Raw genomic sequence first — 13,616 nt, 5'->3', positions numbered from 1 at the left:
ACTGGCTCCATTGCAAAAACATTTTTCCCCAAAAGCTGGACTTTGCCTTAGAAATGATAGTCTCTATTTGATTGACCTGGATAAAGCCACCCACAGACATAACAAAGTGTTTACCACATTTTTGACAACATTCCATGAAAAAAAACCTCTCTCAGATGTTAACCATATTGACCTGATCCAGATAATATGGGAACAGTCCCTTTAGGTATTGGAAATATCCTTCGATTATCATAACTGCTCATGCACACAGTCATATTAAAATACTACTATGCTGAATCTTTCTGCTAGAAGGTGGCAGAAAAACCAGTAACTTCCAATAAGCTCCTCTCTGAATGCAGGTTTGAGACTTTTTTATGCCCCTGAATGCTGCTCTAAAATATGAATCTACATGCCACACTGTCTGGGGGACACACGCAGACAGATAACAACACAGGTAAAGCTGACCATACACTATGCACATTTTAGCTAGTTCTGGAAGAACTGGCCAAAATGTGCACTATGGGTGTCGCTGTCAGCACCCTTCCGGCCAGCATCCCTTGATCAGCTGATCGAAGCAGCCAGTTGGAAAATCTTTGAACAGATAGTACTTGCAGCCAAGAAGCTGCAGGCACTGTTCGTGTATTTCGACAGCGGTCGGCAGCTGCTGTCAGAATAGAGGAAACATCGGGCGAATCCTCGATCAATTCTTCTAAGCATGATGGAGGAATCTTTTCTATTTTTTTGTTCAGTCCGTGGCTTGAATGAAAAGAATAGAACAGTGTATGGGTAGCTTTTCTCCAAAAAAAAATTGCAAATATTTGACTTGCCACCCAAGTCAGTTGGTATCGAGTTAAAGTACGGATTATGTTACATTAAACACAATGCCGCCACCTAGTGAAAGAACCAGTAATCACAGTTAGTGAAAGAACCAGTAATCACCATTAGGTTGTTGCGCCTGTATCTGTATAAAAGGCATGCTTGCAGTCAGAGGGGTACTTTATGCTGTATGGTGTTGTGGTGCATTGCCGCATTGCCATTCATTGGTATTCAGTTATATTTGTACCTCAAAGCACATATACAATGCAATGCTTTGGGTTGTGGTGATCTGTGTTTAAAAAAAAAAAAAAGAGTAGGATCTATTTTTTCCTGTGTCGAGATTCTCTGAAAGCCCATTCAAGATGAATTGCTGTCTAATGAACTGGGCCTAAATGTATGAAAATGCATTCATTGAAGCACACTGCTTTGTGGTGTGAATAAGGCCATTCTCAACCAGAGTTCTGTGGAACCCTAGGTTTCATTCAGAGATTGCTCGGGAGTTTCTTGAGCTTTGGCTGATTGATTTGTCATTTATTAGTGCCTGCATAGTCCTGGAGCCAACGCCACTTGGCAGAGCCAGCTGCATGACACCAACAATCTTTTTAGCCATCTGTAAGGTTTTCTAACCACCACTGTAAGAGGGCATTCTTCCTACCGGCCACCAATGTAAGTAGCATTTTGCCCACTAATTCCCAATGAATTGGTTTTAGCTGAAGTTCCTTGAAATCTGAAAATTATTTTAAGGGTTCCTCTGGTGTAAACGTGGCTGAATGAATATACACTCATGTAAATGCACACAAACACAGCTAAGCTCGCTTTAACACGAGTGCATCTAAATGCAGTGATCTGGGACGCATTAAAACTGTTTATACTTCCTAGATAACTTCTCCTTGATATCCTAAACACGGGAGTGCTAGTGTTTTAAACTATATAGGTTTGTAGTTGAGGATTTTTTTGTAACAAAAGGTCAATGTTGTTATGTTTAAAATAGTACCATTAACCAGAATTAAAATCTGTTTCTTTCAATCATGAACCGGCTAGAGTTTTGTTTTCTTATTTTATCTGCTAATCTTATTTTTGTGTGTTTTTTTTAATACAGCAATTGAATCACCCAAACATTATTAAGTATCTGGACTCATTCATTGAAGACAATGAGTTGAATATTGTCCTGGAACTGGCAGATGCAGGAGATCTTTCTCAAATGATTAAAGTAAGGACAATAGACCTCTATCTTACCTAGGAGGAATTCATTTTCTAAGTGCTTTGCATATGGTTCAGCATTTTGAATATGCTTCAGGGAGTACTTATGACACAAAGAATGTTGCTAAACATTATAGAATATAAAATTATTACAAATTATCAGTGATTATGTGACTGAGTGATGGTTGATGATAAAGGTCATATAAAGCATAAATTGCACACAGCTCCATTATAGTCTCTAAGAATTTTTTGCTAGGCACTGTAATAGTTAATACATGCTGCACTCTCATACAATAGGTACTTCCAGCTGAGCAGGGAATTTAGTTCTTAAGCAAGATCCTTCTGCGTTCAAGTGCTGATTTTACAGATCCATTCTTGCTCATATTTCTGAGATGATCCATAAGATATGTAGTCATTGAACTGACTAATGGCAAATCTACCTAAGGCATACAGAAGTTTTATTGTATAAGGGCTGTCCACTGTTATACTGACTCATGTAAAAAATAGTAGGCAATACAAAATGTTCAATATTCAATGTATTGACGAAGCAGCCTGCTTATCAACTATGCATATTTGAAGCATATACAAAGTCTACACATGTTATATGTTCATAGGCAGGCAGTCAAAATGAATGCACCTACCTGTCTAGGCTGAAACTATAGGTAAGTATGAGGAATACCTGGTTTAGTGCCTCCCCACCCACCACTACACACGAGAAAATGATTTGTAATATACACATAAAAATGATATGAATATAAATCAACAAAGTTTTCCTGTAAGTTCTGAGGTATATTGTCAGCATAAAGGGAACACACAGTTGTAAAAAAAAATGTTTGCAAATAAACGGTGAATACAGGCGCGATTGTTGAAAGACACTTCTACATCACAATACATATTATAAGAAAATAACAATACACTCAAGGCCAAAGATATTTAAGAGAGACACTATCCAAGCATAGCTTGGAAGTGATGGGAAATCTCCCCAACAGGACACAGACAGCAAAAAATAAATTGGCTGGGGTTTTAACCCTTCCATATTTCATCCCAAACTAAAAGGATATGTTTTGGCTATAATTACACTATAACATTCTGGTTTTCTGTTAATTTAGGCTAGATATTTCAACTTTCTTTTGAGAATTGGCACATACAAAATAAAGGCGTGTGGGCTTTCTTTGGTCAGGGGAGGTGGGGGCCGAACGGCAGTAAGTGAATAGCCGAATGCCGATCGGCTATTCTGCTTGATACCTCCGAGATACCATGCAGATTAGAAAATAACAGGTCATTTGGGGACGCTGATCTGTCTTTACAACTGGGCAGAGCGAGCCATGAGATCACAGCTTGCTCCGTCTAGCTATCATTTGCGTGGAGGTCAGCCGGCTTTTGTTGACCTTTCTCCATGCTTCGGCTGTCACTTCAGCTCAGTCGAGTCGACTGAGCTGCTCGGCTGCTGTACGGGCTATTGTGAATAGCCCGTACAGCAGCCCTTCGGTCCAACTGAACCGAAGAGCAAAGGTGGCCAAAGAGAGCCGAAGGATCAGGTTCTTCAGTGGATTAAGTTCTACTTGAAGACAAATATGCTATTTACCTTACATTAACTGTCATTTCTTTTTTGATCTGCTATTTGTTTATTTATAGTCTTTTTGAATGATAGGAGAGCCTCTTTAGAAGCTCCAGTGAACTTTTAGTATTTTATACAAGCTCATAATGTATTTTTCAGAGTTTGCTCCAGGCAAAAGGCCCATTTGTCACAGTTTGTGCTTCTAAGGCATTAAATATGTTGTTCAAGGTAATTAAGACAAGAGATGCTCATTACAGTGAAAAGGCATCTCAACCTGTCAGAGCGAGTTTTGTTCTCCGAAGTTGATTCAGTTAATTTGGTAAATGGGTTAAGTTAACTCTCAAGGCAGAAAATGGTCTAGAATTGGTTCTAAAGTACTTACTGTGGGGCCGTATTAAACAGAGAAAATAGTGTAATTGTTTTTTTTATAAAGATGATTAATAATTGCATTTTGATAGCTGTATAGAAGTGTAATTACTATTGATGGATTTTTGAAGATTAGACTATTTTTAAGAATGTGTATACCTGTGTGTGTTTTCTGGACAATCTTTCAAATTGTTTAGCAATTTATATTTTCAGTTGCTTTATCAAACCCATCTACAGTATAATTCTAACCCCCTCATACTCCTTCTAACTGATCACTGGAATAAAAAAAAAGAAACCTGCCTAAATGCCTGTTTAACTTGCCTAAAGTTGCATATTTAGACAAAACATAAAAGGTTGTAAGGGTTTCTGGAGGGGTGTAAATGACCGTCCAGGAGAGATATTTTAAAGAAATATACAAATTAAAATATCTCTCCTGGACGGTCATTTACACCCCTCCAGAAACCCTTACAACCTTTTATGTTTTGTCTAAATATGCAATTAGGGGGAGAGGTGTAAAACTAGGTATACACAGGCGGACTACCCATAATTTATTAGATTTGCCTAAAGTTGCAGTCACGTTACGCTTTGGTCCCAAGTCTTTCCTCTTTATTTACTACCTACATGGTCCTTCTGGTGTCCATGCCACTGCCCGCTTGATGTGGACACTTTCTATTGCTTGTCAAGCGGGAGGGTCCTCTAAGGATGCAGAAGAAGAGTGACATAATCTCAAGGGGGTAGGGGACTGGCCTGCGAGGGATTATCTGCAGCTCTGCATTAGTGGTCCCCCACTAATATAAAATATAAAAAATATAAACCAGTATAAAATATGCACCAGCAAGGCACCTGAAGGGGGGACTTCGGTGAGTATAACTTGCTTCACAAGGAAAGAAAAAATTAAACTCCCGTGTATGGGTTAGAGGGAGATCGCCCATATTATATAAATTCTCATTCTATCGGTCAATTTTGAAGAAAAATGCGTGTGTGATTTCTGTCTGCCTTTTCCATCAATTTATATTTTCAGTACTTATTTAATGTATCATTTCTGATTCTTCCCTCTTTTTTTAAAGATTATAACGTGTGTTTTCTGGGCCAGTTTGTTCTGCCTTTGCTTTTTTTTTTAAGCAACTTTTATTTTTAGTTCCTATTTAATGCACATCTTCAGATTTTCAGTTTTTTTATGTTATTCATTTTATGTTTTTCTCTTCCTGACATCTCTGTGAACCCTCCTAGACATAGCATGCATTAATTTCCAACTTTTTCTCCCTGGACCCCTCACCTTCTTTACGTTCTTGAACTCTACCTTGTGACAAGGATTGTTTTCTCTCTCTTAACAGTATTTTAAGAAACAGAAGCGATTAATACCAGAGAGGACTGTATGGAAGTACTTTGTGCAGTCATGCAGTGCCGTGGAACATATGCATTCCCGCCGGATCATGCACAGAGGTAATCTTAGTATCCAGCCATGACCTGTTCATCCTGAAGAGTAAACACCTAATCCTGCATGCGTGTACAGGAACACAACTGCTTCTCTATGCTTACTGCATATAACTATTTATCAAATACAACAAAAACAACCTTATAGCTTTTTCTAAGCTTAGAACAGAACAAATTAATTGTAAATCACAAATATTAAAATTGGAAACTATAAGATGCTTTTGTAATATTCACATGTTTATTAATTGTATTAATATGTGCTGCATTGACACATTGCACAAAGCTATTTATATTGAAACTCTTCCCCCAATAAAACCCCAGTGGAACTTCAGAGATACCACAAGACTCTCAATGTAAAACATTTCGGACAGGTTCAGACCTTTGGCTCTACCACATGCATAGTAAAGTACATTGCAATAAAGCAGACCATTAAGTTGAAATTACCAGCCAGCACACCATAATGGACCTTTGAATAGATCCCACCTTTTTTTTTTCTTCAGTGCACCGCAATGCAAAGATAGTTTACATTCGTGCAGTGCAAAAAGCTAAACAACACAGGTCCATTGTGGATGTCCATTGTCTTGTGGTATATTTAAAATTTCAGCATTCCTGTTCACCTTCATCTCCTCTGTATGTTACTGCTGGTGGGTCTTAGTCATTATAAAATATATGATACTTAGGGGTCTTTTCACCCTTCCAATGCAAATAGGCTGTGCTTCTGACCCTCAGTAGTGATAGCGGAATCTGCCCGGGTTTAATTTGCCTGGTCTAAGGTTTTGCAAACTCAAACTTTGCCGTCTTCAGTGAGGAGCAAATCCTGCTGTTAAAATGTGTACATTTTTGGGGTATGCTAATATGCATACAATTGTCAAAAAGGGCATGGGGAGCCTGGACACTGCAATGGGAGACGTGTACACTTTTTAAAAATACTGTACAGTGGGGAGAGGTATCTTTACTCCGAAAATAATACTGTTCCCTCATACAACATACAGTGTTAGCAACACAGGCATTACACATTTTGGATGTGTCATTGATTTTTTTAAACTTTTATATACATTGCTCAGCATAAATGAGTATACGCCAACATATTTGTCAGAAAAACTTTCCTTTCCTTTCAGAATCAACATTTTCTATGGGACACTATACTACAAAATACTCCCACAAATGCTGGCCATTGATTGCAACCAAAATTTGTTAATTTGCACACACAAAAAAGTATTTTCCCTAACAAATACATTCAAGACCATGTTGCAAAAATAAATACACCCCAAAGTGAGAAAGTCATAGGAGCAAAGCTAACCTTTACACAACAAAATCGTAATTAAGAAGAATTCAACTACAGGTGAGTATAATTATTCATTAAACAGGTGTCCAGCAGACAGTTGATTATAAAAGGGCATTACTTAACAAAGAAAACCCCTTCCCATTTCATGCTGTCAGCAATGGCACCACATGGAAGAGAAATGTCACAAGGCCTGAGAAAGAAAATAATTTCTTTACACAAGAACGGTGAAAGCTACAAGAAGATCAGCAAAGCCTTACTTATCAGTCAGAATGCTGTAGCAAAAGTGATACGAAAATGTAACAAAGATGGAACTGCAACCATCTCACAGAGACGTCCAGGCCGTCTGCGGAAGTTAACACCTCGACAGGAGCACCTTCTGATGAGAAGGGTTGAAGAAAATCGGCATGCAAGTTCACTGCAGTTAGCTAAAGAAGTATCAAGCCAAACTGAGGTGATTGTTTTCTGTGACACAATACAGCGTGCACTACAGAGGAATGGCATGCATGGGTGTCGTCCACGAAGGAAGTCTCTCCTAAAGCCCATGCACAAAAAAGCCAGCCTACAATTTTCCAGTGCCCATGCTGAAAAATAAGAAGACTACTGGGACTCTGTACTCTGGAGTGATGAGACGAAGATCAATGTTTTTGGAACTGATGGCTTCAAAACTGTATGGCGTCACAAAGTATGGAGTACAAATCCTGGTCATCGTGCACTTTTCCAACATGAAAATGATCCAAAACACAGATCTAAGGCCACTGTTGCATTTCTGAAGAAGAACTGGATGAAGGTAATTCAGTGGCCAAGTATGTCTCCTGATCTGAACCCAATCGAACACCTGTGGGGAATTCTGAAGAGACAAGTTGAGCATCACTCTCCTTCCAGCATCCAGGCTCTAAAAGAGGTCGTTCTTGTCACACGCCAATTGGAGGCAGAGCCTGCGCCCGCTGCTCAGTCCGATAGTGTAGGAAGTAATGGGAGGTCAGATTCAGTTGAACTTACCTCATTAGCATATACTGCCTATTGGTTTATCCTCCTACTTAAGGAGACAACTAGGAGGTTAAGGTCATGTTCTGAAGAAGGGGGCGTGACCCCGGAAACGCGTCAACGACGTCACAACTCAGTGACATACAGACAGATTGCAGTCTTGAAACCGCTGTTTCTCTAAAATCATCCATATACGCTGTTGTTTGACCTACCATTGTGAGTACCCTTGTACTTTTGTTTATGGTGTCTATTTGAAATTAAAAGGATTATCTGCACCAGGTTGGGCGCCCTTTTTTCTCTTTTGTCTTCCAGTTTTACAGTCTCCCCGGCTGAAGTGGGGCAGCACCCTTAGCGATCCTGTACATGTAACAAACACATCATCAGGAATAGTCCACAGCGCTTTTGCTTCTTCTTATAAGTTATATTATTAACCTTACTTTCATGTAATGAGTTAAACAAATGTTCTATAAAACTTGGTTTTGTCAAAATTTTGGAAATTGAAATCTTACTGTTCAAAGGGGTGTACTCATTTATGCTGAGCACTGTATAGCTTGGCTTATATACAGCAGCAGCACCCTAACTAGCTTAATTTCAAGTTGGAAGAAAAGCCTTATTAGGTAGTTTTGGCAGTGACACTTGATTTTTTTTAACTAAAGTGGTAACAGGCCTGAATTAGCAGGTAGAAGTAGCAGCCGCAAAAGATCTAAAAGCTATAGGAAAGGTTACTCTTAAAAACATAAAGCTAAAGCTTTCCTTTCTACAAATTGGCCAGTGAAAAAAACTATGTATTAGTTTACAAGAATTACAATACAAATATTCCCCAAATCTTTTAAAATATAGACTGCAGATATGTGATTGGTAGAAACTGGCTAGTGTTAGAACAGTACGCAAGTATTTTTTTACACTTATTTATTTTATTTTTTTACACTTTTCAATTTTTTTTAAACTTAAAAATGTTATTTTATTTAATTATATCAAGCAGTCATTGTGAATTAATCTCACTGTTACTGCTTGATAAATTAATACATTTTTGGTTATTAGGCTGCTTCAAACTTCAGAACAGCCGATAATAAGTTAGTGACACTGATCCTGCAGCAGTTCAGGATTCAGCTGTCACTAAAGGTTTTCTGATTGTTGCAACAACGATCAGCAAACTGAAACATTCTTCTTTCAGGAATAGATACATTATGTATCTATTCCTGAAAGTGAAAAAAAAAGCCAGTATAGCTTGAGAGAGATATCTCTCGATCTATACGAGCTGTCAGAATGCCGGCAAAAGCCGGCATGTTTGCCGGCTCTGCTGTGACTCTCAGACACCCGATATTAAGGTATCGGGTGTCTGAAAAAGGTTAACCCTTTCATTAATGGATGCCTCTAAACTTAGGCATTCTCAGCAGTTACCAGCCTTCTAGTGCAGCAAATAACTCGTCACGTACTGTGTACGTGACGAGTCATTTGGTCCCTTTGTGGCGGGACGTACAGTGTACGTCTCCCGTCACAAAGGGGTTAAGGGACAAAATCAACAAATGTTGTACAGTGACTGGAGTGTATGTAAGCAGCTTGATTAGGCCACAATATAGGAGAGAGAAATGATGCAGGTTTTCCCCTATATTAAACATTAGAGTGTTTAATCTAAGAGACAATACCCACAAATATCTCTGAATGCCTCTGCACTGGAATAGGCCCTAAACATCAAGGCACAAGGCAAGATTGAAGCTAAAGCCAACAAATTTGGCAGCTGAAGTACAGCTACTGATTCATTGTGTGGCACCTTTACAGTGCCTGTGCACTAGAGTAGGTTGCGGATTTTCAGACACAAAGCATGATTTACCCTGCAGAAAACTTTAGAAATGTGGCAGCTTTTTTGGGGCTGGAGTGACAATTAACAGTTTAATCTGTAGCATCGGCAGCTGGGCTTTTGTAGTCATTGGTAATCCAAGACTGGTTCTATTTATTGAAAGTCAATGATTGTGTGATCAAATAATTCCGCTGACTCCTTAGTGCCAGTTTGTGGGGCTATGGGGGATAAGCAAAATAGGAGGAGGAGGAAGAAGAGGGCAAATTAGCAGCAGCTGCAAGCAACTGGCTGCTGTTTTGGAGAAGGAAGAAGAGGAAGACTTTGTCAGCCACTCAACTACCTCTTGCATGTGCTGTGGCTATATAGCACACCCACTATGAAATAGAAAAGGCAGATGTGCCCTGCCTCTAGGTGGTGCAATCTGGCCACCAATTTGTCCTGCAGAACCTGCTTGTCCCCTACTACCTCTGTGTCCAGAACCTCTGTCTTTCACATCAGGCTTGCCTGAAATTTTTTAATACAGGGAGTTTATAAAAAAAAAATATTAAAAAGGGAGTTGCCTAAATTTAATTACAGTTATGGCAATAGGGGGTGTAAATATGTGATGCTTTGGTGCACACTACTTGCCCACACAAGTATGCGGTTATGTGCTGCAAACAAGGGGCCAGCAACAAATGTACGCTAAGAACCCTTAAAAAAAGGCAAAATAAAAAATATGTACCTCTTCTACCTACCTAAAATAATGAATACCAGAAAACAAGAAATAAAACAATAAAAAAAGATTGCACGGCCTGCAGCTTAACAACTACAATTGTTTCTGGCACACAAAGATAGTCATAAAAAGAACTGTTGTATCTCTGAAATGCGTACTCGGGATGGGGTTACACAAAATACACCACAATGCAATCCACAGTAATTTAGAGAAAAAAAGCACATTATACTGTAGCACTGTCTAGCAATTAACTCTTCCTACAGACACTTACAAATGGCTGCTGGTAACTCACCATTTTATAGTGAGGGGGCTGGCACTTAGCAAAGCCTCCATTATTGGCCTTTGTAACCCTGGTGATCCTATTTGAAATGTCTGGCAAGGCATTATGGATTCTTTCAAATTCCATCTGGTTAATTTTGCCATCAATTCGATGGATCAGTGAACGTTAAAGCCCCTAGATTTGCCATGAACCCAATCTCATTCCTAATCTTCAGCCACTAGATTTTGCTGTACATGTAGCTAATCTATGATCAACAGCACCAGTACTAGAAGACCTTGCAACAGTGAGGCTGTGGATGCCAACGCTTACAGGTCGTTCGGCAGATCTCAGCAGATCCAACCACTTTTAGTACAATACTTTACAGCATTGCCTTGCAAAGGAGTGTTGCATTTTTCCTGAATCTGGAATACATTATAAGTAAGTGTTCTACAAAACTAGGGGGTGTCAGCTAGTTCAATAACTATCCTGTTTCTTACAATTATTAACACATCATTGGATATTTGTGTATAAGAACAGATGTCCCATTTGGAAGATTTCCCCATACTACTTGTTCCAGGGATTACTGTAGTGTATATGGGATTCCCCATCACTGTTTGTTCCAGCAGGAACTACAAGGTTTTGGCTATTACTCCTATTAGCCAGAATAACCTCCTCTATGTGCCCCTCTAATTAGATTTACTTTATTACAAGGGCCTCATTTTCCTGATTTATAGGCTAACCCATCCAAACCTGCCTGCACCCTGTTAAAGAGAACTACTCTTAATAGCCACTAAAGTGTTCTCACTTGATAGGGGATGACAGCCCAATCCTGCTTTTAACAAAAATGTGTGTGTGTTCTAAGCAAAAGAGGACAACTGGGGAAAATACTTTAAAGAATATACAATGCCCAGCATACGTATTGACCCCCCTTGGATTTGTTCACATTTTGTGGCCTTACAACCTGAAATTATAAGTATATATTTGATATTTTATGTTACTTTTTTAAACAAAAAGTTCAGAACAGTGAAGTGAAAAAATATCATCTACATACTATTCAAAGCTGTGAAACACCTAAATAATGATGGTGCAAGCAGTTGCATTCAGAGGACATATCTAAACAAGCAACCTCCTCAAGACAAATGAGCTATAAAAACAAGTTGGGTACAAAGGTTTCAAGAAGTACCTATTAGGTTTAGTTAATCAATCGTTCTCTAAACTTGGAACATCCCCCAGACCACCATAAAAAAATGATTTAAAAGTTAAAGGAATAGTATGTCATTCTGCTACTAAAACTCAGTGCCTGGGAAGAATACATTAGTCAAAGAAGCAACCAGAAGACCAGTGAAAGAGCTGCAGAGATTGCGGCAAGGAAGCAACAGTCCATAGACTAGTTGTTACCGTGACCCTTCACAAACCTGGGCTTTATAAAAGTATGGTGAGAAGAAAACCATTGCCAAAACATTTTAATTACCATTTGGAGTTTTCCATGAAACATGTGAGAGACACTGAACACATATGGAAAAATGTTCTGATGAGACAAAAATTTTACAGTTTCCCTTGCACAAAATGTTATGTTTAAAATAAAGTTTTTCCTTAGCAGGGACTGGAAAATGGTCAGGAATAAGGGTCCGATAGATGGAGCCAAGCAGAAGCCAATTCTATAGGATTCTACCTTTTTCAGTCTGTAAGAGAACTGGTATGGAAGTTCGCCTTCCTGGAAACCCTTACCCTGAAAATATGGTCAAAGCTACACTGTACTTAAAAATAAATAACCTTAATATCTTGGAATGGCCCAGCCAAATTCCAGATATCAATCAATGCAATGAAAAAACTTTGGCAAGACCTAATGTGTATGTAAAGACAAAACTTTTCTTTTAGATATGGTTACAGTAGGGGATAGTTAGGACCCCTGTATTTATTAATCCATTTTTGTGTTTTGCAATTTGTGTTTCCTAGGAGAGATTTCCATTTACTTTCTATTTCAGAGATATAACAGGAAGTGAAAGGAAATCTCTCAAAAGCAAAGGGAAATTGTCAGTTGACAGTTAACAGGTGTCCCTCTGTAAGACTGGAAGATTTCTCTCACCTCCTGTTCCAGAACAAAAAAAGGTACATTTTCCAAGCTGGAACACAGACAGCAATACAAAACTGTGTGTTAACTAAGTAGGGCACCAACTAAACATTCTTAACATTCTTAGAGTCCAAATTATGTTTTAATGATTCTGCGAATAAAAACTTTTTTAGTTCAATATTTTATTTGATATGTGTTATCCCCAAATTTTGTATCTTTTTTAGCGCTGATGAAGGGAGATTCCTGAGCCCCTGAAATGCATTGGCTGCCTTTCCTGTTGTCATTTGCAGAATTAAACACCTTTTTAGACACTACTGGTACGTTTTCCAAGCTGGAACACAGACACCAATACAAATCTGTGTGTTAACTAAGTAGGGCACCAACTAAACATTTTTAGGGTCCAAATTATGTTTTAATGATTCTGCGAATAAAAACTTTTTTAGAATGTTTGTTTGGTGCCCTCTTCGGTTGACATACCTATTAACTTCCAATTTCAGGTGACTTCTGTTCATATTTAACAGGACCTCTGTTGTGTGAAGAGCTACTAAACACAAGCCATTTGGTTTTATAACAATATTTTTTTTCATTATCTATCAGATTGAGTGATTAGAACCATGGATCTGCGGCTAAAATGGCGAGCTGTAATTGAATTTCTGGTGAAAGAGGGTTGTACACCTAAGGAAATCCATAATCCGCTAAAGAATGTCTGAGGATGCTGTAGTTCTCCTTCTTGTAACTTCTTCACCCAACGCCACACATTGCTAATGTCCACTACAGCGTCCCTATAAACATTCTTTAGCCGATTATGAATTTCCTTAGGTGAGCAGGCCTCTTTTGCCAGAAATTCAATTACAGCTTGTTGTTTTTAGCTGCAGATCCGTCGTTTTAATCACTCAATCTGAAAAAGAAAAGCAAGGACACCTCTATAACATTGTACATGAACATTTACAGTCATTCTAATAGATCTAAAATTACATTTTTTACATTCCTTTTTGATTGACTTTCGTACAAGCTAAACTCAGAGGTCAAGGTACATCAGTGTCTGATCCAACATCCTTGCATTTTGGGCAACAGTGAACTCAAAGGGAGATTCCACTGTCCCATGAAAGGGTACCAACACATTTGCCCATACAGCTTTAATTGCAGTAAACTTT

General features: G+C 38.6%; 1 protein-coding gene across 1 annotated transcript in view; it reads left to right on the top strand.

The window, feature by feature from the left end:
* Positions 1–13,616, top strand: part of NEK6 (NIMA related kinase 6) — a 194,516-nt gene that overhangs the window by 111,929 nt on the left and 68,971 nt on the right. Inside the window, exons 5-6 of the mRNA XM_018568178.1 lie at positions 1,895–2,005; positions 5,254–5,362. Of these exons, the coding sequence (XP_018423680.1) occupies positions 1,895–2,005; positions 5,254–5,362 (220 nt within the window). The remainder of the gene's footprint in view (positions 1–1,894; positions 2,006–5,253; positions 5,363–13,616) is intronic.

This window comes from Nanorana parkeri, unplaced genomic scaffold (assembly GCF_000935625.1).
Source record: "Nanorana parkeri isolate BGI_ZX_2015 unplaced genomic scaffold, ASM93562v1 scaffold1151, whole genome shotgun sequence".
Classification (NCBI taxonomy): Eukaryota; Metazoa; Chordata; class Amphibia; order Anura; family Dicroglossidae; genus Nanorana; species Nanorana parkeri.
This window is presented reverse-complemented; position numbering and strand designations above follow the sequence as displayed.